The 26,116-nt window shown below is 46.5% G+C and overlaps 2 protein-coding genes across 6 annotated transcripts in view; both read left to right on the forward strand.

Moving 5' to 3' along the window:
* Positions 1-206: 206 nt before the first annotated feature.
* Positions 207-3,765, forward strand: RBP7 (retinol binding protein 7). The gene is made up of 4 exons (XM_044445423.1): positions 207-595; positions 1,771-1,949; positions 2,699-2,800; positions 3,562-3,765. Exons 1-4 carry the CDS (start codon positions 523-525, stop codon positions 3,610-3,612), a joined length of 405 nt encoding a protein of 134 aa, XP_044301358.1. The 5' UTR covers positions 207-522; the 3' UTR covers positions 3,613-3,765.
* A 1,866-nt stretch (positions 3,766-5,631) lies between these two features.
* The window catches only part of UBE4B (ubiquitination factor E4B), a 48,511-nt gene continuing 28,026 nt past the window's right edge, over positions 5,632-26,116 (forward strand). For 2 of the 5 annotated variants that reach the window (XM_044445364.1, XM_044445365.1), the window contains exons 1-7: positions 5,632-5,758; positions 6,642-6,879; positions 15,861-16,047; positions 17,851-17,986; positions 19,759-19,846; positions 21,269-21,413; positions 23,233-23,461. In XM_044445364.1, the coding sequence (XP_044301299.1) occupies positions 6,856-6,879; positions 15,861-16,047; positions 17,851-17,986; positions 19,759-19,846; positions 21,269-21,413; positions 23,233-23,461 (809 nt within the window). In that variant the 5' untranslated portion in view covers positions 5,632-5,758; positions 6,642-6,855. Of the gene's footprint in view, positions 6,880-15,860; positions 16,048-17,850; positions 17,987-19,758; positions 19,847-21,268; positions 21,414-23,232; positions 23,462-24,077; positions 24,468-26,116 lie in introns of all 5 variants that reach the window. The other 3 variants (XM_044445361.1, XM_044445363.1, XM_044445362.1) reach the window with 3 other exon arrangements.

The following is a 26,116-nucleotide window of genomic DNA, read 5'->3' on the forward strand; positions in this document are numbered from 1 at the left end:
CTTTTTCTACCAGGATTTATCTGAATTTTCCCCACACAGGCAAGCAAGTTTTGGGGGGGGAAATGAGGAGCAGATGAGGAGCAGGAGCTGCTGGTGCAAAGGACAGTGAGAAGGTAAACACACCCAGTTGAGGGCATCTTGCCCCAAGGGCATGCCAAAACCAACAGCTGGCCCTCTTTGATCTGAGCTCCAGCCAGGCGGCTTTTAACATCCTCACGCTGCATTGCCAATCCAGATGTTCTTACCCAAAATGGGGCCGGGAAGCAGCCTCTCTGGCCTTCCGTGACTCATGAAACAGTCCCCTTAACTCCACACACAAAGATTGCAGCCTGTGTGAACTTTCCCCTCCAAAGCGCCAGCTGAGCCTCATTTCACTCCCCCTTCCCACCTCCATCGCAGCAGGATCCCATCACCTCCAGCTGCAATCCCTTTCCCTTCATATATAGAAAGGGTCAGACGAAGACCTTCCTGCTCTTTGCCTTTGCATTATTCTTTTGGTTCTCCCTTCTGGTCTTTTCAACGATGCCTGTGGATTTCAGTGGCACCTGGAATATGACCACTAGTGACAACTTTGAGGGTTATATGCTGGTCCTTGGTAAGCAGAGCAATTTTTTTCCCTTCTGTGTTGATCAACTGGTGTATGTGGAAACAGGTCCTGTGGACAGATTGTCATTCTTTCTTTCTGGGGTACCATTTGAGGCAGTATTGGATGGGGTCTCGGAAGAGCTGTGTTCTGGAACCCCCTAAGCCATGGCATTCACTGGGTGACTTTGGGCCAGCCACAGACTCTTAGCCCAGCTTACCTCACAAGGTTGTTGCTGTGAGACGGAAATTGGGAGGAGAACAACAGTGCAGATTGCCTCAAGCTCTGTGAAAGAGGAAGAAAGGCAATGTGTGAATGTAACATAATTATAGTGAAAAAGACCAGGATAAAACAAAAGAACGAATGTAAAATTCTAATTTATGGATGTTCTAAGGTCTGTCTTCTGTGTTTAAAAGCATTCTTGCTCTTAAAGACACTCCTATTTGTAAAAAGGGGTGTACAGACAGGAGAGGAGGGAGTATCTGGTTTAAAAAAACTCAGCCAAAAAGTTTCAAGTAAAGACAGAGGCAGCAGGAAGGGAAGCACGGGTGGGTAAAAGGCTGTTAAGCCAAGGGAAAATCAGATTGTTCAGGGATCAACAGAGCCTCTGTCACTGTATTTTACCACGGTGGTGGGACAGGTGTGGTTTTAAATCACTGTGGGTCCTACTAGTGCCGGTTCTTGTGACCCTTTGGTCACAACAACCTCAGTAAGGCTCCTGTGAGCCTTCAACATACCTTAAACCCGAGCATGCTTCAGTCATGAAGCGCACACCTAAACTTTCTCTTCTCCCCCACTGCTGCTGCTAAAAACACCCAACAGCAGTAGTGGGGGCTCTGCCATGGATCCAAAAAGTCCAATATCCAAGAGATAAGCTTGTCAGATATATGTATATAGCTAAAAGTGGTTGCTCTGTAGTTTTCCTCTATTAGTCATGAGTGGTTATATTCTGTATGTTACTGTGTTGAAACAGATTACCCACCTCATTAAGGGAAAATACAACCTGTAAGTAAACACTCTATCTGTGTGTTTACCAAGAAGCTGGTTTGATTTTTTTCCCCTTACCCCTTTTTGTCTACTGTCTGACATTTATCTGTGCTATTTTAGCTATAGTACGGTCACTGTGTGTGATATTTACCATTCTTTCCTAATCTTATTTCTCTTGTGAAACCTCTGTCTGTGTAAAGGTATTGACTTTGCAACTCGTAAGATAGCAAACCTGTTGAAACCCCAGAAAGTCATAAAACAGGATGGGGACTCATTCACTATCAGCACAACAAGCACTTTCCGAAACTATTTTGTTCAGTTCAAAATTGGGGAGGAGTTCGAAGAAGACAACAAAGGCTTGGACAACAGGAAATGCAAGGTAAGTAGACAGCTAACTGGGAATACATGGACTGGGTTCACACAGCACAAGAAGCAGGGACATGGGTTAAATACAGGTTGTCACTGGATCAAGACTGACTGGTTTGGATGAACCCAGCTGTGCTGACAAACTGTTGGTAACCTGTATTTCATAATCCAACAGACCAGGGCTGTGTTTTGTGGGTTGTTGAGTTCATTCAACAACCCACAATTCAAGAACAACCTGTACTCGGGCTCATTGTGTTTCACAAACCCCGCCACTCTCTCACCTAGGCTTGTGGATAGTATCAGAAAACATTTTTCTGGTGCCAAGAAAGAACCTTTATTTTTCCAAGATGCAATTTTCATTGATTTAATTGCTTCCCTCAAAGCTTGTTTTTAATGTGTGATGAGTCACCCTAAGCATATTTGATGAACAGTGTTTAGATCAGAAAAGATGCAAGTACCCAAACTGCATTACTGTGTTTAGATCTTTGCCCCACTGCTTAGATCTTTTATGCAAGTTCTAAACTTAAAGGTTTTTAATTAGGTTTCACTGTGTTACATTTTATAGTTTCAAACTTGGTTTTGTGAATTGCCCCGAGAGCTTTGGAGACGGGACTGTGTAAAAATATTGGTTTACTATCTTTAGACCACCCAGTAGTGGAAGTTTTCAGGCCAGTAAGCTAGCTTGCCAGCTGGCTGTGGGGTGAATTACGCTTGAATACTGACTTCCTCCTTTCTTCCCCACCCTTCTCCCTTCAACCCCAGAGTGTGGTGACCTGGGATGGTGACAAACTTGTGTGTGTGCAGAAGGGAGAGAAGAACAACAGAGGCTGGACCCACTGGATTGAAGGAGATGAGCTGCATTTGGTATGTAGTCACAGGGTCTCTTTCTCAGGCGGTGGGATGGAGCCCTCCAGGTGAGAGAAATAGTCTAGGTGCAGGGTGGGGTTTTATAGCAATGACGCAGAGCTTTTTTTAAATGGGAGGTCATTGATTAGCTGTATCTATCCTTTCTAATTGCAGAACTGAGATCCGAGTGATACACAAGGAGTTTCTTTCTGGTTTTTCTGCTAAATAGCAGAGTATGTAATTGCCTAGGTTCGGAAAGCCAAGACTTTGCTCTCCTTTGATATCCAGATAAACCAGCCCTTGGCTCTTTGGAGTAAAGCCCATATATGTAAACAAAGCTAGCAGGCACCTCTTTGGATGCCTGCCAAGCTCCTTATCCCAACTGATTTTTATTTTACTAAAGTTTTTAATTCTGAGGATGGCTCACTGCAAAACAGTGCTGCCCCTTTAGGGCCGTCTTCATTTAGGTTCAAAAGAAGGGTTGGTTGTGTGTCTTGATACTCAGGCTCAAATGCTTCCTTGTACTTGGCTTCTTGGGCAGACTTATTTAGCTTCACTAGTTACCTTCTGAAAACAAGCATTTTGTATCTGGCCATGCCTACCATGGGAGCTATGATTGTGAATGGGTAAGCTACTCACATGCCTTCCATTTTGTGGGAGTGCCCACAACACTTTCGACATTCCGTCTGTCTCCAGCAACCCCCTGGCTTTAATTACTGTCCTCAGAGGTTGGGCACCGAAAATACCTGTTTCTGTGCAATGTGTCCTCTCCTTTGTAGGAACTCCGTTGTGAGAACCAAGTAAGCAGGCAGGTCTTCAAGAGAGCGTGATGCAGAAGCAGTGACATCCCGAAGGAAACCACGGCTGGGATCCTTGCACAGGAGTGCTCCTCTATAGCACAACCTTCCCAGCTGCCATCAGCTTCTTAAATTAAGCTTTGTTTCCCTCATTACTCGTTATAATAATAAAACACTTTCAAGTGATGTCTGGGATAAATTGACTGCTCCTGGTGCTTAATATGTACTAGTTTCATTAAAGGTAGCCGTTAGCAATGCTGCTTTATTAAAATATCGTATTTTCCAGCGTGTCCTTTTGGGCTTTTAAAGCTTGTCTGCACGAGTTGGGACGAGGAATAGAGTCTGAGAAGGGCTATTGCGGGAGGAAAGGCACTCGCATAAAACAGATCTTGGGTGCGTGAGACTAGAACATTGAACTGCTAGTCTGTGGCCACGAGGTGGCGACTCTGCGCCATACAAAAGAGCAGCCGCATCCCTAGATTTTCGGAGCCCGGTAGCTCTTTTCATGGGAGAAGTCAGTCTTATTTGAACTCCCTTTTGAGCTGCTTCTGGGTTTTATCCTGCTCCAAAATTAAAGTTTCAAGTAAAACCTTGTCCCGCTTTGCAAGAGGAGGTGTCCAGTGCCAGCGGAGGTGTAGTTATTAAACAAGCACACCGGTTGCCTTCGAACAGGCTTTGACATGTTTTAAAAATGCTGGGAAGGGACACCCCAAGAAAGCATGCAGCCTTGAGTTTTAGTGCTGCTTTTTCAGTGAATGCCAGCATACAGGATATCCTGCTCCACGTTAATGGATGAGCTGGCATCAACCCGTTTCACTTCAGAATGATAGCACTGGGGTAGGACTGTGTTGGTTCAGCCAACAGGTTGGGAAAGACATAACTGAATGCCCACCCATCTAAAAGCCCCAAGATTAAAATTAGGCCAGGTAAGCCTCTAACAAGCATGGTTTTATATCCTTTTAAGCTTATGAGGGACTGAAAAGGGTGTCCCAGGTACTGTCTTGGAAGATGCATTGCTCATCCAGTCTCTCTCAGCGAATGCCTCTTCCAAAATGCTTCCTGTGGTGCATTAGGCGCATGTTAAAAAGCAAAGTCTGCCATGTCCACCTCTTTAGAAAAATAATTTCGGTGAAAGACTCTTTAGCTGGGGATAAGCTTTTATGGACCAGATGTTAGTGCAACCGCAGGTATCTTCCAAAATGCCTTGCCTTGACAGCCCTAAGTGAAACAGTCCTCTTGAAAGTATTAATATTCCAAGTTTAATATGGATTGGCAGGAGATGTTTTACAAATGAACTCCAATTTTAATATTTTGATTTTAACATTGGACAACAGGATGATTACTGATCTAAATAGTCCAAGTCTGATACGGATGGTGAGGTGTAAATGTCTTGATATTATTTTAATCATTAATTGGCATTAAGGTTAATGCGATGGAGACATTTATATGGCATTTTCTGATTTTAAAATCAAACTCAAAGTGGTTTGTACGTATTAAAATGTCCTAGAGAAGAAATCCTGCCTCTCCCAATTTGCCCCCAGACAAGCTGCTCCTCCCGGTCTTTTCTTTCCCCTTTCCCGCCTCAGCAAAACCACCTCCCCTTCTTCTCGCGTGTCTCGCTCCGCCCCTGTTGCTATGGCACACCCAAACAGGCGCCCGTTTCCCCCAATTAGGTCGCAAGGTTTTGCATAATAGTAACAGTAAAGCCCGCCCAGTTTTTTTTCCTCGCAGGCACTGGAAGTGGGCGGGGACGACCGCTTCCGCCCCTCCGCTGCGATTGGCCGCTGACGGCGCGTTCTCGGGGATTGGAGCTAGATCGCCTCGTCCGCCTCTCCTCCACTGCTATTGGCTGATGTTCGCGCGCGCGAGAGAGGAGGCTGGTGGGGAGGAGTAGGAGCCCTCCTCCCCCCTTTCCTTCCTTCCTATTGGCTGGCGGCCTCACGCGCACGCGTGCTGCCTTCGGCGTCCGCGCTCACTGCGAGCTGCATACACGCCCAGCGAGAGAGCGGCGGCGGCGGCGGCGGCGGCGGAGGAGGAGTGGAAGGAGGAGAAGGGGGAGGGAGGTCACGTGATCCGATGCCAAGATGGCCGCCGCCGCCTTCTTGTTTTGATGAATAATCTCTGTGTGAGGAGACGGAAAAGACTGAGGGAAAGTCAGAGGGGCGCAGTTTGTATTGGGGTGTGTCTTGTGCGTTGCTGAGAAGGGCGAGGCCAGTCCTTGGCGTGTCTTTTTAGTTTGGTTTTATTTTTACAGCCTCCAGTCTCTTCTGCAGCTTCAAGCCAGGCACCTGGAGGCTTCAAGGGGTTGGGGGGTGGGGAGGAGGTGGCTGAGGAGATTTGAGGGGTGGGGAGCAGCTAGTAAACAAGGGTCTTCGAGGCCTGTGGGTCCTGCGGTAGGATAGCTGGCAGTTGGGGCTGTATTTTACAGGAGCCAATAGTCAGTTGGGACTTCTAGAGGAGAAGAGATTTATCTGTGTAATCATCTATATGGGACTAATAGGGTTTCTGGGATATTCAGAAGGTAGTCCGGGATTGGGGAGAGGTGGGAAGCGACAGGGCTTCTAGGATACATGGTGGGTGTTGTGCAGTCTCAGACTTGGGATAGGAAGAGGAGAGTGCGCTGTAGACTCTCTGGGGTAAAAGGAGATACTGTGTTCACCCAGTTGTGCCCAGCTTTAGAAATTATAGGAGGTGGCAAGATAATAAATAGCTGCTTGCTTGTTTGTTTTTAGCTCATACAGGAATGAGCCCTCTAGTGTGGCTTTAGGATATACAAGGAGACCGCACTAGATTCTCGGGGCTCTGCTGGAGGCAGCTTGGGTCTCTATAATATAGGAGGCAGTTAGGGTAGTCTGAAAGGGGCATCTGGATTGTGGAGAAAGGGAGGTCAGCCCCTAAGGGAAGAACACTAGCCAGGACCCTAGGGTGTTGGACAGGGTCCTGTGGAAGGCAGACTTCAAAACTGGGGCTGAGAAAAAACAAAAGGCAGCAAGGCCTGGTGGAGCTTCAACTTTCAGATACGGTTGGAGTGAGTTGTGTATGTCCTATTGATGTTCCTTTAGTTGACTTGCAAAACCGGGAGCAGGAAGTTCTGTGTGCCCAAGGCGAACGTGGTGCTGCTCTTAACCTCTGACTATGCAATTCTGAGACATCCCTAGGGAAGGAGGCAGCAGGACAGGAATTCCCTGAAATACTCTTTCTCCTGCAAGCACGCCCCTCAAGGGAAGTACAGAATCCCCCCTTCCCCAAACGCCTTTCACCATTAAGAGGAAAACAATGGAGGAGCTGAGCGCTGATGAGGTAAGTTTGGGATTTCTTGTCTTGGGTAGTAGGTGCCTTGAAAGGGTGGATGGGTAGTTGAATGTGCTACAGGTAAATACCTATTCAGTAGAAGTATTTTAGTGGATATTGAAATATTTTGGGTACAAGAGCTGTGCCCTAGCATCCTTTGCCCTGATATCACCAGGTCTAGATCAATATTTTGCTGTATTGGAAAAGTAGTAGTAATAGATTTTCCTGTGTTTTTTCTTCTTTTGGATGCATCTCAGCCTGCTTAATAAGACTGCAATTACCTAGAGGGTGGGGATATTTTAAGTCTTGGTTTCTCAATAATTGTATGTTTATGAGGTTGCAGGAACTTGTAAGAAAAGGCAATGTTTAAAGCCCAAAATTGGCAATATTGTTGGTGTATGCTTGAAAAGGACTGGATGAAAGGATACTGATAACAAAGGGATAGATAAGTGCTTCCCTGCATTTTGTGCTTTTTCTTCTGAAGCATCTATAGAGAAGATGCTATTGACCACTGATGTGGCCTTTCATAACTGTTTCTCCTTTTGTCTGAGTTGCCAGCGGAAAGGTGTTATGTAGGACTCGTGTCTCTTAACATGAAGTCAGGTGAACAGGAAGACACTTTTTCAGCAGCTGGCTTTGGCCTCAGGTTCTGAGTTATACATTTTGGCAGATGAAAGAGACCATGGTATGAGCAGCAATAGTATATTTGTTAGCCTTTAAGGTGCCACAAACCTTTTTGTTTTTGCTGCAGTAACTGCCCTCTGAATATTGTGATTCAGGGCATGATTGAGAAGTTGTTGAATGCTTTAGCGGTGAGATATTCTTCAAAGTACTTCCTGCCTTACTAACAAGATGTCCTGAGTCTTACTAAGACCTGGTATAATTTCTATAGTTTTAAACATTTGATGAGTAATTACAACAAGGACATATTTTCTGCCATCCTGTCCCAGCCTTTCCTGACCTTATCTTTCCGCCATTGCTGTGGTGGCATATTTCTAAAGCCAAATATAAATAGGCGAATGCTGGATAATGGTGCTCAAGATTACGTGATCAATTACTTATAACTAGGATTTGGCTGAAGGCAGTTCTCTAGATGTTGGGGCATCAAGCTCCTAGCAGGCTGGCTGGCACTCAAGAATGCTAGGAGGAGAAGTCCAAACATCTGGATATTGCCTTCTGTTCACCCCATCCCATCCAGATTGGTTGCATGCTTTGAACATGTTTATAGCTGTGGGTGGTGCTATAGCAGTTCAAAGCAAGGTGTGTGCCCCATAGTTCAGTGCAGGTGAGAACCCTCTGAGGGCCTAGGCTGGATGCTCTAATAATTTGCCATAAAGCAAGCTTTCCTGGAACGAGCAGTCACTGTATATTTAGTATAGATGCTTTTCAGCTTTAATGATTTATTTATTTCATGTAAAGCTTTTATTTCCCACCCTTCACAATGTCTCAGGGAGCCTTGAGGCACATCTAAGCACTCTGGGCTGCAGCATAAATGAAGCTGAGCGAGCTCAAGGACTGGCTCGCATCACCCCCGTAGTGCAGTAGTTTGCCTTTATATAATTTTATGGAATTGTGATTGTTTTATTGGTTTTAATTGTACGTTGGTAAGCCGTCCCGAGATGCCAAGGCATGTGGTGACAGCATATAAAAGTTTTAAATAAAATAAATAAATAAAATCTGATATTCTAGGATTTCCTGGAACTCCCCTCATGCCAGCTAATAGTGATTGCCGTAATTTACCTTCTTATTTATTTATTTATTTATTTATTTATTTATTTATTTATTTAGGGGACTTCTATGCCGCCCCATTCGCCGAAGCCTCGGGGCGGCTCACAAACCATAAATAAATAGAATTCAGTAAAACAATATAAATTAACAATATAAATATTCCTGTTGCCTTGGATACTGCCCAGTTTCTAAACCATTACTTTCAAACTGAAATTTGCTATTAGAAAAATAAGTAAAGCAAGTGATAAAACGCAAGCAGTGTGCCATTAAAAAAAAAATGCTAGGTACGATCAGACTAGAGAAGGTACAGTGAAATTCCCAAGTTTTTATTTGATTCTGAATGGGAGGGAGTGTACCAGTGTCACGTAAAGCAGGACAGTATTCAGTACTTTGGAACCACCATCAAAGTAAGTCTTGTTCCTCGTCAGTGACAGTCTAAACCTTCTAACTGGGACATAATGGGACAGGTCCTGAGTACCTAAGGCTGCATACCTGTAGGTAAGTCTCACTGAGGTCAATAGGATTTACTTCCATAAAGATATGCATTAAGGTGGATTCTTATTTAGACCAGAAGGATAAGTTACTTTGTTTTGATTTCAGGATTAGTTAGTACCAGGCATAGATTCTAGTTTACTAGTTTCCCAGTTCAGATACTGGGGACATGGAGGGCTTAGGCAATCCAGGAAGCAGAAGAAGGAATTAGTGAGGGGCAAGAAGATATGTGTAAACCTATGACACATTTCTGTGTTTGTAGAGTTAATAACATCTGAATTGACCCATAGAAAGTGTCGCCTCTATTTGTTTATTTCTTTTATCTGCTGTGTATGTGTGTTCATAAAGGGAACAACTCTACATGTTATCCACTCTAATGTTTACTAGCAGTAACTATAGAAACTTAATTTCTGTAGTTTACAGGGGAAGCCTTCGCTGGGTTATAAGCTTTAAGAACTGCAGGGAAATAGAGTATTCCTTTTTTCAAAATGATATCAGGCTGTGTCATGTGCCAAAGGGAAGCACTGGCTTTGTTTCCATGGATTAGGAAGCGAGAAAGTTTGGGTGGTAATAATGCAACATAAGAGTGATAGTAGAAACAATGGTTGGTTCGTAAACTCGGGAAAAATGTGTGGATGCGTGTGTCAGTCTAGGCAGTCGTGCTGGGGAAGGAGAGCAAGTAATATACACAGTGAACTTCTTTTGTGCTGATTTTCCACATGAACCCGTTGGTGGGGAAAACAAACTTCACCTGTTGCAATGCATCTTGATTCGCACGAGTTGTAGGATTTCACTCTTTCCCTACCAACAGTGCTTATCAGCTTTCTGCAGTCTGGTTCCTGGCAGATAAGTTTAGCGGCAACTAGTGGTTTGATCCAGTTGGCATGGCTGCCTGGAACCTGTTGGGAATAGTAGTGTGCCACATCTGGGGGGCGTCAGGTTGGGGAAGGCAGCTGTACAACCTCATTGATTGACTCTTGGACCAGTGGTTGGACTGCAGAACAAACTCAACCAAGTTAAAGTTTTCTTCCTAAGAAGAAAGTTTTAGAGTTTGCTAGGTGGATATCTGTCTTCTCCACAAACTGGGTAAATGAGCCAGTGTGATGTAGTGGTTAAGAGCCTGGACTGGGACTCAGAGGATCCGGGTTCGAGTCCCTGCTCAGCCATGAGGCCACCTGGGTGACTTTGGGCCAGTCACAGACTCTCGGCCCAACCTACCTCACAGGGTGGTTGTTGTGGGGATAAGATGGAGGAGGAGAGGTAAGCTGCCTTGAGCCCTTTGTTGGGAAAAGGCAGGATATAAATCGAAAAATAAATAAATAAAAATGAGAGATAAAGTGGTGATTGCAGTTCAGTGTCAATTACAGAAACTTCAGTGATACACCTTAGCTTGAAAAAATGAAATCTAAATTTCGGATGTACTATGAATCAGTCTGAGCCCATAGTTACTTATCAGGAAAGAAATCTTGGTGTCTAGCCTAAGCAGCCTGATGAAAACGTTGCCCCAGTGAGCTGCAGTTGTGACAAGGGCAAGTTTTATATTGGGCTGTTTAGTTATAATTAGGGAAAGGATCAGAAAGAACACTGCAAATGTCAGCATAATATTTGTGTTGTAAGCCGCCCCGAGGCTTCGGCAAGGGGCGGCATAGAAATGTTATAATAATAATAATATCTGTATATGAGTCTGTGGTGTCGCCACCCCTGTAATACTGTATGTATTTTTGGTAGCCAAACCTCAAAGGATATTTTGTAGAACTAGAAATGTTTCAGAAAATAGCAACCAGAATGATCGGGGGGGCTGAAGCAAGTACCCAAGGAGGGACAGCTTTTAAATTCTCAAAAAAGCCCCTAGTGCTGGAAGAACTTCTACATTAAAGAAATCTTCGTGTTGGTCAATAGCTTGATGAAAAAGTTGTTCGAGCTGCCCCTGCAAAAAGGATAAATTTGTGAGGAGCCACTGTTGGCAGTACTCGGCTAGATGGACCAGTGGTCGGAGGCATGGGGCCTGTTCGCGCTTTGCACTCCTAGCATGCCGGGTTAATCAGGCCCCAAAGTTTAGTGGGGCCGATCGGAGGCTCATTTATATATTCAAACTACAACCGTGGCTTGTCATGTTACGCAAACCTGGTTAGCAAAGCGCCCGCAACCCATGCTGTGGTGTTGAGGTTGAGATCTCAACCATGCCAGTGTTCTGCTCTCACTGCCTTTGCGTAGCGTAACAATCCACAGGCATGGCCTGGATATACAGAAGCCGCCTGGTCCGTGATGTGCTATGGTGATCGTGTGAAGCATATTGCTGTAGAGCAGCTTCCGTGTTTCCCGGCAGTAGCAACTTCAGGGCAGGCCAAAAAAGATGCGTCGTTACACTGTGGAATTCTCCACTATGAGACGTCATGATGGGCCTTTTTAGCTTGGGTGGCTTTTGCAAGGGGTTTAAACCAATGGATAGAGGGCACATTCATGTATAGCCAGCAGTGGGTGCCGGGGGCACTACGCCTACTGGTTTGTGAGGAGCTGAAGCTGGAGAGTTCTCTTGCTGGCCTCTCTCTTTGCGAGTATTTTATTTGCCGCTGTGAGCAATAGGTTGCTGGGATAGATGAGCATTTGGTCTGATCTGGCAAGGGTGCCCGTGTGCTCTTAGTCACTTGTATGATTGCTGGCCCTCGTACCAGATATTACTACATTCTTGTGGAAATTACGCTGAGATTGAGTGCAGTGAGCAGTTAAATTCTAGAACTGGAACTGGGGAGTTCTGGGTTCCACCCTTCACTAGGCTCAGCCGCCGACTCAGCTTAATCTACCCCATAGGGTTGTTGTACAGATAAAAAGAGGGCAGGAGGACCATGCCATGGTCCATTCCAAGAGGAGTAACCGCAGGGTATAAACATACAAAAGTTAAGAAACATCTTACAAACCTGTCAAAACCAAAGTGACCCGGCAGCATATAAATCATGTGTCATTTGTAAAGAAAAGCATAATATAAAGTTGAGTTGAGTAACTGGGTTTCTTGGTATGAAGAAGTGTACTTGGTTTTGTGTTTGCAAAGAAAATGCTTTGGGAGTTTTAACAGAACACAGTACGCAGAGCACTTTCACAGCAGTGAGCGTGAGTGGATTGCTTTTATGGTCCCTTTGCAGTGTGGTGCGTTTCTGTGTCGCTTGCGTACTCCGGGCCTCTGTGAAGATCGTATTGCAACAAGTGACATGTTTATGCAAAGTCATCTGATATAGTCCAAAATATCAGGATGCGTTCTGGTGATGTGCGGGGACAGTATAACGATTTGGCAATCCTCTGATGTTGCAACAAGGAAAGGCTGTGGGGAAGAAGGGTGCTACGAAGGCTTTGGCAGGAAGGGTTGCAGTTGGTCAGGCAGTGATGGTGATGGAACGGGGAGGGGCTTCACTTTTGGTAAGTGTGCTAGTGGCAACTGGAAGAGTAGGGCTATGCTTGCTGCTGGGTGGGGTCCCAGGAGGGGAATTGTGAAAGATTTGAGGTTGGCTCCTTCCCTAGAAGCTGGATTATATGATGCTAATGTACATTACTGGCACCAAAAATGCTGTGTCATGAAGCTGGGTTATACAACATACAGAATGTTATCTGTGGCAAGGACTTGACTAAAGTGTTAATTAAGTTTATTCAAGCTCCTCCCTCCAGAATAAAAAAACATATCATTGCTTGCAAAACAATCCAGCCACACTGCAGCTCTGCAGGAATACTTTGCTGTCACTTGAGTCAGATCTCACTCTGTTTTCTGTCTCTGTCAGGGGTCAGTTTTTCCTCTTGCTTGTACAAAGACATCAGGCTTGGGGAGGGGAAAAACGCTTGCTTGTGAGAGGGATGTAGTCGTCCCAAGTGATTAGGGAAGGAAGATCTTTTTAAAGAGGATAATAATGAAATCCCCTTTGGGCTTGCACTATGCTACCAATGACTTAGATTGGTGTACTGTGGTGTCCCTCAGTGTTGTGCCTACTGGATGCTTTGGCCTACACCTCCCAAAATTTCCAGCCAGCTGCTGGGAACTCTCGTCCAACATACCGAGAAGAAACCAGGTTGGGAAAGACTGTGGCACAGAGACAAGCCCTGTGGACCTCTTTGCAAACATTTCCCCAGCTCTTTATGACACAGATGCAGAAATGTAAAACAGAATTATTCTGTATGTTTCATGCATATTCTTTATTTCTTCTGACCCTCAGGGCAGTGCTAGTAAGTTTTCCAGGGAGTGTCTTATCTGCTTGTGAGCAGAGCAGCTTAGTTTCGGAAAGGTGGTTGCCTTCAGACTTGAATCACACAAGCAGTGCACACACATTTTCAGCGCTGCATTAGAAAGAACCATTTTAAAAGGACATTGACTTCTTACTGCAGAAGGCATGGGAACTTTGCCTCTCACACAACTGCAGCGAAATAAACCCGAGCAAAGTTGTCGCCAGAGCTTTTTGCAGAGCCAGGGAATTGGCAACCAATCCAGAGCTGCCATTCTTAGGTAGGCACGAAAGGGCCATTTCAAATACTGAATGTAAGAAGTGGAGGAGCAAATGCAGTACTTTCCTAAATAGGCTTCATTGATGGCTCCATTCAATGCCTGGTTTAAGTCAAATCATTTTAACATTGATCTCCACAGGCCAAAGCTTATGGATTAGGAAAGAGAGCAAGGAGGAGTTTATGTCTGTTTGGGAGAACACTGGGATTCCTTAAAGTAGGGGCAAAGGGCCTGGTGCAGCCATATGTTTTGGGCTATAGAACTCCCATAAGCCCTAGCCTACATGGCCACCTTGAAGTGGCCAGGTTGCCTGCATCTACTTTAAAGGTTTATTGGGGCTTCCCTGCTGAGAAGATCAGGCGTGGTGGACAGGCTTCTTTGAAGGATAGTTTGTCCTGCTGGTAGCCAACGGCCCTCTAAAATGCTCAGTTGCTAGGAAGTTTTGAATGGGCTTTTGGGGCGCATTTCTGTGTGCCGAAGGGTCTCTGTGAGCTGTGCATTCACCGTGAAATGCCCCCTGGAATCTTTTGCAAGGGGCAGCAGTTGGCTTAGATGTTCATCTGGAAAGCTGTGCTTGACTTGCTGAGGAAGAGGTAGGAGATCCCTGTTGTGTTTCTTCCTGCTTTGAGCCACATCACGGTCTCGTGTAGCTTTCTAAAAACTGCAAAAGGACCTTTGCTATAGCCAAAGTGGCTGGGCTGCTAGTGTTGTAATTTGAACACTACTGGACTGCGACCCTTGTCCTCCTTGACCATTGGCCATGTTGGCTGGGTCTGCTGGAAGTTGTAAATCCAAAACATCTGCAAGGCATCGGGTTACCTTCTTTGCCCTAAAGTGCAAGCCCTGAAAAATAAGGCTGTAAAATTAGATCGACTGGATGTGGATGATGAACTGTGGTCCCCAAAGCAGACCATGAGTTGCGTGAGGGACAGCCTCCCTTGCATAATCAATATTTGCCAGATTTGGGTGACGGAGCACCCCCTGGGCAGGGGCTACCTATTCCAAAGGTGGCCATGCATGTCCCACACCCACTGCAGCCTCACTCTGTTTTAAATAGCCCAGAGTGGGCGGTAGTGTCATGCAAAAATCCCACTGGACAGCTGCTTGGTTCACACATAAGCCAAACTGTGCTTCTTTTAACCTACAGTTTGTTACTCTACAAAGGCTTGGAACCTAATTCACCCATCATTTCAACCCACGATTTTGTTGCTTTACCCAGGGGTAACCCACAGTTTCACTGCCAGGTGAACAAGCAAAGCACTGTCCTTTGACTGTCCAGCTTAAGAAGACAAAGGATGCTTTGGGCAGCTTCACCTGTCCAGTGGCAGAAGGCCTGCACTCAGCAAAATTGGTTCCTGGCAGATGCAGCCACCTGTCGCACCTGTGACATACCAAATTCTCAGGCAGCCCAGCCCCAGAGGGCTGGCGGGGTGTCATTCTGGCCCAACACAGGCTTTGTGTCCATACCTTACAGGTGGGATGCTTGAACAACCTGTTAGTGATGCGCTTCTTTTCTTTCCTCTCATCATATCAAAATGCATTGCCCTTTCCCAGGAAGGATGCATTTGAACCAACATGAATTGGAAATGAAATATTCAAAAAGTTCATTCTTGTGCTTTGGTATATAGCATGGCCTTGGCAAAGCTGAAGCACTGCTCTGTGTAAACAAGCTTGCGAAATCCAGGTTTTGTGGACCTGGCAGAGAAGACGACTTCCTTAAGATTGAGAGGAAGGGAGGATGACGCTGACCTTACTGCTTAAGGACACTGGAAGAACCTGCACCATTTCTAATTATAGTATCCCATCTGAGCAGTGAAATGAACACTGTACTCTGTTTTCCACATGTTCTCTATCAGTTTCCGGGAAAATGTTCTTTGGAAATCTCTTGGAATGGAAAGGATAGAAGTCCAGGTGGCAAATCACTGCAATGTTCAGAGGTCTGCTAAATTGACAGAATGGAAGCATGTTATTTTTGGATGGGGAGAGCCTCAAACATTTATCAAGCAACAACTCTGGTCATACGCACCAGGTCAGGGTGGGTGGTGACACGGTTAACAAACCACTCACAAGCAGCCCGTGAGTTGTTCTAGGGTTCCAAGGGTTTCTTCGTAATGGAAGATCAGCATCCCTGGTATGTAGGACATGCGCCTGATTCAGCTGAATAAACCTTTCCTGTATCTTAAGTGTGTTGTTTAATTCATGGTTCTTCTTCCTGGACGTTGTTTTATTGTTGATGGTCTGTAGGATTAAAATTGCAAAACAAAGTGCCATTTCAATATCTGCTTTTTTGTAGATCCGTCGAAGGCGTCTTGCCCGGCTTGCTGGTGGGCCATCTTCCCAGCCTTCCACTCCACTTACATCTCCACAAAGGGAGAACCCACCAGGACCGCCTGTGGCAGCACCGTCCCCTGGCGCACCCCACAGCCTTGGGCTAAATGTTCACAGCATGACTCCTGCTACCTCTCCGATAGGCGCGTCAGGTGAGCAGGTCTAATTTTTAATGTATCGCTCTCCTGCGCACACATGCATAAGGGACCTTATACCCCGGGACTGAATCAAACCCTTCCGGGACTGCAGCCTCTGTTCCTTTACCTCTAGGTGGTTTCCTGCCTTTTGTGGCATTACCCTCCAAAGGCTTACTTACTGGCAGAAAACGCCTTAAGATACAAAATGCCACAAAATTTTTGTGTTTTGGTTCCATCTTTATTTAGTTTTGGCCTGCCACCAGAACACAGCTCCCAAGAACTTCTCTGAAATTGAATTCAATCATCAGGTTTAAACTACCCAATAGCCCAACTTCTCTGGGCAACTTACAATTTTTACAGTATAAAATACAATCAATAAAACAATGAATGAAAACCGTACGTAATAAAACAAAAGCAAAACCAGTATCAAAGCCTGAAAACACTCCGATTAAAGCCAGTGTGAAACAGCAAGAAATATCCCATGTACATAATAAAATGAATGTTGGGGTCCCTCTGATTTCAAATGGTACCTTCAGCCCTGGTGTGCATGGATGCATTGTTTGGATTCTTAATTTAGAATCTCAGTTTGCTAGGAATAGTCCAGATACTGAGTTCTCTTTTACTTTGTGGAAATGTAAAGCATGGTTTACTTACGCTTTCCCCAACCTGGCGCCATCCAGATCTGTAGGCCAAGACGTCCCCTCAGTCCCAGCCAGCAGGGCCGTTGGTCCAAGAGTGTGTGTGCTGGGCAGGTCAAATAATGTAATGCACACCAGTACCATGCCTATTAATTTTCCTTTGCTCTCCTGCCTTCCCCCTTGATCTGCACGTGTGCAGTTTAGTTAATGCACTGCTTTGCTGCCGCCACCGTTAAACTCTGATCATTGACCTTGTGACTGAGGGGCAATATAACAATAAAGAGTTACTTTTCGTGTTTGAAGCAGCTCAGGTAACACAAGTACAACCACTCCCTTATCTGTTTGCTTCGAGAAGTCAGTTTGTCTGGCCTACTCCAGTGCCGAATACAATATCGTTCATGCCCCCCGGAGAGGGGGAAGATTGTCATTTAAACTAGTGATTAGGCGCAGTTCTAACTTCCTGAGTCGTCTTCTGAACTTTGCCAGAACTGGATAATATAAATGTTTCATTGCTTGGCAGGCAGCATGTAGATTGGGAGGGGGCAGCAGGCTGATGTTTCTTTTTCTGTGCTTTGCATTACTATTATGGGCTGGCCTGATGGTAGCAGGTTCTTTCAATTTCAATTGATTGTTCACAGTTACAGATCGATCATTCATGGATTTTTTTTTTTTTTTTGTGCACTGGAGGAAGAGGGAAAGTTTCTAATCCTGATGTTAAAGTCACTGGAGTCCCCTGATATGTCTGACGTTTTCAGTTTCTTGCCTACTTGAGAGAACAATAGTTCAGGGATCACAGGATGTGTGGGGGGTCCCCACTCTAAAGCCATAGGCACTACTGCAACCTTGGGAAGCAGAGGTCAGGATCTGATCCCTCCTTCTGTCCCTGAAGGACCTGATAGCCAGTAGTCAAGAACACCGGCAGTCGTCGTCCACATCATCTGGAGGGTCCGGAGGTGGGGAGGAGGCTGGCTTGCAGCGATCTCAAGGAAACACACAGCTGGCCGGAACCCTGACTGGGAGCACTACTGTTGGGGGATTCAGATTTTGTTCTGGGTCTTCTCTCCCTCCCTCTCCCCCACCTCTCCCTCCCTCGGGGTATGTGTGTTTGTGTGTATGTTTCAGGATGTGCTTAACATTCCACACATGTAATAACCCCATTTTTCTGATGTCTTCCCGGAAGGTGTAGCCCACCGAAGCCAGAGCAGCGAAGGTGTGAGTTCGCTCAGCAGCTCTCCATCGAACAGCCTCGAAACACAATCTCAATCTCTCTCCCGGTCACAGAGTATGGATATTGATAGCGTCTCTTGTGAGAAAAGGTAAACAGGATTTCGTCTGCTCTCTGGCGCAAGGTGGTCTGGTTTTGGGTTCCCTCTCTGTGCTTGTGTTGCCTTCGCGGGAGCTGCGTGTGCCGTTTCTGCCCTGGCCGGTGGGTTTAATGGAGCTGCTTTGCCGGCTGCTGATGACGAGTTAGAACTGATTTTGGCCGATTAGGCAGGGTTGTTGTTGCTGTGTGCTGTCACGTTGCCTCTGACTTAACGGGCATCCTGTGAGTGAAAGCCTTCCAAAATGAGAGCCAGTGTGGCGTAGTGGTTAAGAGCACGGGACTGGGACTCAGAGGATCTGGGTTCGAGTCCCCGCTCGGCCATGGAGCCAACTGGGTGACTTTGGGCCAGTCACAGACGCTCAGCCCAACCTACCTCACAGGGTTGTTGTTGTGGGGATAAAATGGAGGAGGAGAACGATATAAGCTGCCTTGAGCCCTTTGTAGGAAAAAGGCAGGATATAAACCGAAACATAAATAAAAATAAAAAATAAAAATGACCCATCCATGACAGCCTTGCTTGGCTGTTCAAAATCCAAGTCTCTGGCTTCCTTTGTGGAGTCAATCCATCTCTTTTATAAAGCCAGGGCACCTTTACGAAGGTAAAGCAGCTTTGTAATTTTGGGGCCTGAAATACCAGACATAGGTAGGGAGGCAGGCTAGTAAGGAAATTCTGTTTTCTTGTAGCTTTTCCTGAATCATTAGGCTGTTTTGAGTTGCTTCTTCCTAAAAGCTTTGATTAGCAACTGGTTTTATCAGTGGGTGCCAAAATAGCCCAGGGCTGATAAGCCGAGATCATGTCTACCTACCTCAAAGTAACCTGGCAAATTTAGTTAGAGCTACCAGATAACTCCCCTCCAATCTCCACATTGGTAAATGGAGGTCATGTGCCATATTGTCTGTTGGGGGCAGCTTTGCCATTGGGATGCTATTTCCTGACCCCCCCAGTTGGGGATGTGTGAGGACGTGAATTTCAGCTTGTTTCTGAACAGGAGTTAACTAGTTCACACCCCCAGAATTGAGCAAAGTCTTGGAACCAGCAGACACAGTCAATAGGTTTCCAAGCTCACTGTAAGGTTTGCAGTCGCAAAAGCATTTGGCCACATGGGCACATTTACAAAATGCACATGAAAATATGTAATCTTCTGAAAAATGTGCATAAAAGGTGGGGAAAGAATACATTTGTTTCAAAGATAGACAGAATTAATACATGTACCTGGTAAAATATGTGGGTGGGGGGAGAGGTACCCCGTGCAAATCTCAGTTTTGCATTCCAGGCAACTCTAAAATGGTCTCATTTTTCTATGACTCTTATGTACATTCCATGGCTATAAAAAACTACTATTTTAGAGTCATGACATTCTAAAAGAAGCCTGCAGAATCGAAATGCACCCTCAGCATGCATGTTGTGTGCTCTGCTTTTGCAATCCTGTGAAGGCACCAACACAAACAGGAGAGGTTGTTATGGCTCCTTGTGGGCTCCCTATACATCCGCTCTATATGGCTGCTTTCGGCTTGGGTCATAGATGGCGCGCGCTTTCTCAAAAGCCAAGCAGGATGAGCAATAGATTGCAGAAGGTCAGGCTATTGACCACTTAACTGTTAATGGCAACCTTTTAATGGTTCCGGCTGTTCCTCGGTGCGTCACTCTCTTTCTCCTCCTGCTCCTTTCACTTAATAGCAGCTGTCCATTTTGGTCATCAGCTTTCAGGTGTAAGACCCTTTGGAAATACCTGGAGATAAATGGGCCCTTTATTCTATTTCTAGTATGTCCCAGGTGGATGTCGATTCAGGAATTGAAAACATGGAAGTCGATGAAAATGACCGAAGGGAGAAACGGAGCCTCACCGATAAGGTGGATAAGCTGCCATGGGGGTGGGTTTGGGGGGGTACTTGACCCTAATCTTTGACGGGGCAATGCATGTACGTGTCTGAAAGCTCATGGTATTTACGTATTTCTTTTGATTTACTCAATCTGTTTTCAGAGGCTTGAGGAACATAACATGCTAGTATCCGTAGTACACTAGTAGTACACTAGTGTACTACTAGTGTACTACAAATACTACACTAGTATTTGTAGTACAAGCATTAGCAGTGTCTGTGTGGCATTCCATATCCAGGTTGATTCTGGAGTGGTGGTAAATGGCAAAAACATCAGTAGCATGGCTGGTCGGCAAGAAAGGCTTCCCAGAACAAAGATGCGAAGGTGCCAATCGCAAAACAGTTTTGGTGCCTCTCTGACCTCCAGAGGCAGGGAATGCGATAGAAACGGGGCTGCCAAGCCGAACCCCCTTTACCTGGTTAGCTCCAGTCAGGCCATGTAGAACCACCAGGAAAATGTCTTCTGATGACCTTCTAGGCTTTTTCTAACTCTCTGATTCTGTGACTGGGCAGGTTGATCATATAAGTGATAAACAGGTACAAAATGGTGCATGGCACGGGGAAGGGGGTAGCAGGACATGGATATGTTGGTATGGCGAGGGAACCTGGGCCTTTGGAGAACGTGTCTCTCTGACTTCAAGCAAGCCAGAAAAAACTGGATTGCCGTGGGTACCGTTTGTGGTCTTCTCCGAAAGTAATTTGTAAACACCTAGTCAAAAACATTAAATAAAAAGCTAGTCTTTGCTCTGTTAAAGAGCACTTGATCCATATAAATATAAGAAAACCTAGATAGGGTGTGATAATTAATTCATAAATAGATTTGGACTGAGCCATCTGCTCTATTGAGTATATGTAAGATATTTTTAGCATCATAACTGTAAAACTTTAAAAAATAATAATCAGGCTGATTTGTTGAGATAAAATCCTGAAATAGTTATGCCCTGCCATTCTGTTTTACTCTTGGCAGTTTGATGCTTTGGTTGAAAATGGATGTCACATAACAATATGTCAACCTGCTTTTGATTTGCTAGTCCATAATAGGAACATTCCTTTTGACTCTTATTTGCAATCCTAAAGAAAGATCAGACTCGGTACCCTTGTACGTGCGTTGAACTGGTGGGGCTGGGTGAGATCCCTCCATCTGTAAAAATAGTGGTTAGACGGGTTGCAGAGCCCGTGTTATTTCTGTACTTTGATCTTCTCCATCTTGGTTCCTTCCAGATGTCTTAGATTTCAGCTTCTACCGGCCCCAGACAGGATGGCCAGAGGTCAGAAATTGTCAGAGCTGTAACCTAGCATCTGAAATGCACTAGGCTGGGGAAATACACTCACTTGAGCACCTGGCCTTTCATTGCACTTTGAAATGACTATTCCCCTTCTTTTTTCTCTGGTAAAGGAGCCCCCCTCAGGATCAGAAATATCAGAGGAGCAAGCCTTGCAACTAGTCAGCAAGATCTTTCGGGTCTCCTGGAAGGACCGAGACAGAGATGTCATCTTCCTGACTTCACTTTCTGACCAATTTAAGCAGAACCCAAAAGATGGTAAGTACCTTGGGCTCCCCCCCAATGCATTGTTAAGGCTGCTGAATCCAGGCCATCTGACTTGGTGCTCTTTAGATGAGTCAATAGCAACTCCACCTTTGATTTAAAAAAATGCTTTCTCATCCCTCTTAGGTATAGATTATTTATAGTCCAACTCTAACAGAAAATTCCAATGGGCAATGAGTGTAGCTCTCATTTTCCAAATACATGAAGAAATACATTTAGCATGATTAAAATCTATATCCTGCTTTCCTAGGCAAAATGCATGTATACAACAGTTTCCAGTGTCAAAAGATCAAAGGAGGTTAGATGTTCTCGAGAAGTGAACAGGACCCAGTAAAAACAGCAAAGACAGAAGAAGAAAAAACCTCTCAGAAAAATAGCACAACATGCCTACCGAAATGGAAGTGCTGGTTATTTCTTGCACATTCCTGAGTCTTGATTCTTCCCCAAATTAAAAGTTCTCTATCTGCACCTGCTTATTCTCTGGGTGTGTTTCTCTGTCTTGCACATGATATATCACAAGTGGGATGTGCCAGTCAGTAGAATTCTGATCAGTACATTCTGCATGTGCGTATTTCATGTCTACCTATATTCGAAACAGTTTTTTGCTTTTGTTTAACATTGCAAGCTTGGAAAAGGAAAGACCTCAGTTAGAGATTGTGCTTAGGTTCACACTAATTTCTGGGATGTGCGAAGTGGGTACAGGACTGAAACAATTTTTCATACAGTTGTAATCACAGCTCAGCCTGTTAGGCCAACTAGCGGGGCAGCGCTGGCACTTCCGAACTCTCCTCCAAATCTTGCTCCCTGGGATCCTTCAACTCCGGCTTGGCCAGCTTTGGGGTGTCTCCAGACCCCCTCCGGTAGGCTACAGCCCCAGCACTGGTGGGGGGGGGAGGACATTTTGAAGCCTCTACGGAGCCCCCAAAGGGTCACAGGGGACATGCTGGAAGCAGCAAACTTGGCGACCCTCTGCTCAGCTCTGGTCATTCTCCCCGCACCCCTTCTGAGCCAAACTCAAGGCGAGAGAAGACTGTAGATCTTCTCGTGGGAGATTCCTGCCGGGAGTGGGCTGGTGCCAGAAGGCAGCGAATTCCCATCTGACTGCTGTGCTTGGCTTCCCTCGGCGGAGCCCCCAGAGGCGCTTGTCATCCGCAGATGGTGGCCGTGTGGGCACCACGAGGCCTGCATGGGGAAGGGATGGGCTCCTGGGGGCGGCTCAGCGCCCACTTGTGGTGACTCGGCAAAGGGTGGCATTCAGTCTGTTCTGCTGGCAAACTAACACGCTTTGCCTGCGCCTTCAGATCCTTTGCAGCATCTGCTTTCCAGCGTGGGGCAGCGTCCATGAATCTTACCGGGACACATTCCCCTGGGATGTAGATCTATAGGCCGCCACAGGGTGCTTGGTTGTGTGGCCCTTCTTTTGTGAAAGCTGCTTTGGGTGGTGACGCCAAAGAAGGCCTTCGTGGCCACTCCTCCAAGCCAAGGGCCTGCTTCTCCAGGGTGGTCCTTCCACCAGCAGGCTTTCCGTTCAGGCAGGCCTCTGGCACATGGGCAAGGCTTTCGGGCTTTATTCTGTTCTCATTTCATGTACGTTGTGTCTAGCGCATTTATTGTTTTTGTAATCAAGCTTTAGTCGTACTTGTAAGTTGCCTCGGAAGCCATTTTTCTTGGTAAAGAAGTGGGTAATCAGTCAATCGGTCAATCGCAATCCTGGGGTGACAACCTCATAGCCTCACTTGTGGGGGGCACCACTTTTGCGGGCCAGACTCGTAGCTCACCCCATGGTCTCTCTCTTGTCCTTTGCCCTCAAAAGTGTTTTCAGACTTTAAGGACTTGATCGGGCAGATCCTGATGGAAGTTCTGATGATGTCAACCAAGTCCAGGGAAGAAAACCCCTTTGCCAGTTTGACAGCGACATCGCAGCCCATCGCAGCCGCTGCCCGGTCGCCGGATAGAAATCTGGGTCTGAGCACCGGCTCTAATCCGGGCACAAGCCCTGTTTTCTGCAACGTTGGCTCGTTTGGCTCTAGTTCCTTATCAAGGTAAGCTTGGCCGCCTGGCGCTGATTTACGAACCAACCTTAATGCGCACTCCATGTTCACATGGCGGTGGGAAAGCAGGGGGCACATCTGCTGAGCTGACCTTCCCTCCCCAAAAGCTGTGGCAAGGTGGAGTGGAGGAGGAAGGGGGCACGTGGAGGGGCCTCGGGGGGCCCAGGCGCCTGACCTCTCAGCTGGTCTTCTCTGCAGTTGTCGTCCTTGGCTGTGGCTTTCCTCTTCAGTGACGAAAGCCACGACTTTGTGGGTCCAACTCCCCCTGCTGTTGAGTAAGAGCAGACACTTCTGGGATGCCAGGCAGTCTGTTTCACAGGAAATACGTGCAAATGGTGGCCATTCCTCCTCTGAGGCAGATGATGTCGACCTAGTGTGACATTCAGGGTTGGACTCTTTCCCGAGAGGCTGGGCAGAGGATCCTGGGACTTGTGGTGCCACACAGCTGGAGGGCGCCTGCTTGGACGAGGCTGAACTTAGGAAGTGCAGTGCTAAGCGGCCCGGTCTATTTTTGCATCTTTCTCGCACCTCTTGCTGTATTCTCAGTTGCCACTTTGTCTCCTCCCCTCCTTTCTCTTTCCTCTCTCTCCTTTTCCGATGATGGCAGTCTCTACGGAACCAGCCCGGCACCAACTTTCACTTCCTCAAGCCACGCTCCCTTGGCCGGTTCTTTCCTCACCTCTTCTGCCAGCCCGGTCACCCCCACCCCTGCCCCTTCCCTTTCTGTCAGCCCTCTTGTCACAGCAGCAGGTCCGCTGGGCCCTCAGCCCTCCTCCCCGAGGTACCGCCCATACACGGTCTCTCACTTTCCGGCTCCTCCCGCCTCACCCTCAGCGGGCACCTCCGTCGTCTCCCGCTCTCTGACCCCTCCAGTCGTGAGTGCCAGTCCTCCAGGTGCCCGGGCCAGTGTGTCCAGACTTAGACCTGTAGCCATAGCCCTGCCTCTGTTCACTGCTCTTGGGAGACACTCCTCTGTCCTCAGCAGGACACCCTCTAGGTACACTTTGTTTTGCAACGTGGCGAGTTTGCACTTGAGCGTGTGCTCCTCAGGGTTGCAGTGATGTGGTTTGCTTTTGAAGAACTTGAGTGTCGCTCTTGTCTAACTAACTCCTTTGTGATACTACTTTTCTTCTGGTTGGGTTTCTGACTCATGCTTCAGCCAAGTTAATACACTGATTGCAAGCAAGGCCTGTTGAACTACTCCACTTCTGGGCATCAGGTGCAGTAATACCAGGGGCATCTTGCAGGGCAGCATAGGGGAAGCAGTAGGGGCCAAAACTGTGCTAGAGAAAGAGACGTGAGTGGACCAGCTTGCTGTATACAGGAAAAAGATGAGAAGTTGTGTGGTTTATCCTGGTTTAAAGGCTTTATCCAGTATTTTTTACTTCAATTTGTGAACTGCCCGGAGAGCTTTGACTGTTGAATGGTATAGGAATGCAGCAATTGAATAGGGGCACTGCCCTAAGCAATTTCTGGTGGGAAAAAGGTCTTGAAACTACCAATATTCCCTACCCAATAGGCAAGGCTTTTGTTTCCTCCAAGGAACCAAATCCAGATGATGGAATCCTCTTTATTTTTATCCTCACCAACAACCTACCTGTTAGGTAGGTGGTGAGGCTGAGAGTCAGTGACTGGCCCAAAATCTCCCAGGGAGCTTCATAGCTGAGTGGGGCTAGAAGCCAGATTTCCCAAGTCCCTGTCAGCACTGTAGCTACTACACCGCACTGGCCCTTAGAACAAGGGCTACTTGAGCTGTGATCTTGTGTATGGTGCCACGTGGGCTCGATGGGGCTGTGCTATGAAGCCACTTCCCTACTGAGCTAGCCATTGATGGAAGAGCTTGCCTGCGTCGAAATTAATTCGACATTGGGCGGTATGTGTGTGGCTTTTTTTTTAAATCAGTGTCGCTAATCCGTTTCATTCATAGACGCCAAACTCCTTAGGTGCACTTAAAATCCAGTGTGGGTTTCTCTGATTCTATTCTTCTTTTCAGGGAGGCTTGATGCCTCCTCCCCTTTCACGGTGGTCATGTCCCCCCGCTGTTCCTACCTGCAAGGGACATGGCAGTGACGAGCAAGGGGCCGTTTGCTTTGGGCTGCTGCTGCGGTGGTCCAGTTCTGATGCGAGGCTGGAGGCAAGCAGGGCATTCCAGTGCTTAGCACTAGTGCTGGCAAAAGACACCCCCCCACCACCCTGGCCCTGTGTCTGTGTGTGCTCCTCACTCGGCCCTGCCGACTCCGTTTGACGTGGCCCTTGGGGTCCAAAATAATGGTGCAGACCAGGGTCGGCGGGTCTTATTTGGAAAAAGGCAGCTGTGTCTTTCCTGGAGGAAGGCCGTTCTCTGTGGTAGAGCCGTGCTTTTCACAGGGAGACAATCCCTTCCCACAAAGAGACCTGCGAGAGATGTTGGGGTGACCCAACGGTTTGAATAGGTAGCACCAGGCTGGATGGACCCAAGGCCTGGCCCAGTGCAAGGCAGTTAAATCAGGCAATCAGAAGATCGCACAGCTTCTGGGATTTGCTGCCTCGATTCTCTTGTAGGAACTCTGGTTTAAAACACACTTGCAGTAAGTTACTACTATAATTCTGCGCAAAGATAGCCTCCTGAAAACACGTTTATTTATTTAAAACATTGGTATGCTGCCC

The sequence above is a fragment of the Varanus komodoensis genome, unplaced genomic scaffold (assembly GCF_004798865.1).
Source record: "Varanus komodoensis strain SLA01 unplaced genomic scaffold, ASM479886v1 scaffold48, whole genome shotgun sequence".
NCBI classification, from domain to species: Eukaryota; Metazoa; Chordata; class Lepidosauria; order Squamata; family Varanidae; genus Varanus; species Varanus komodoensis.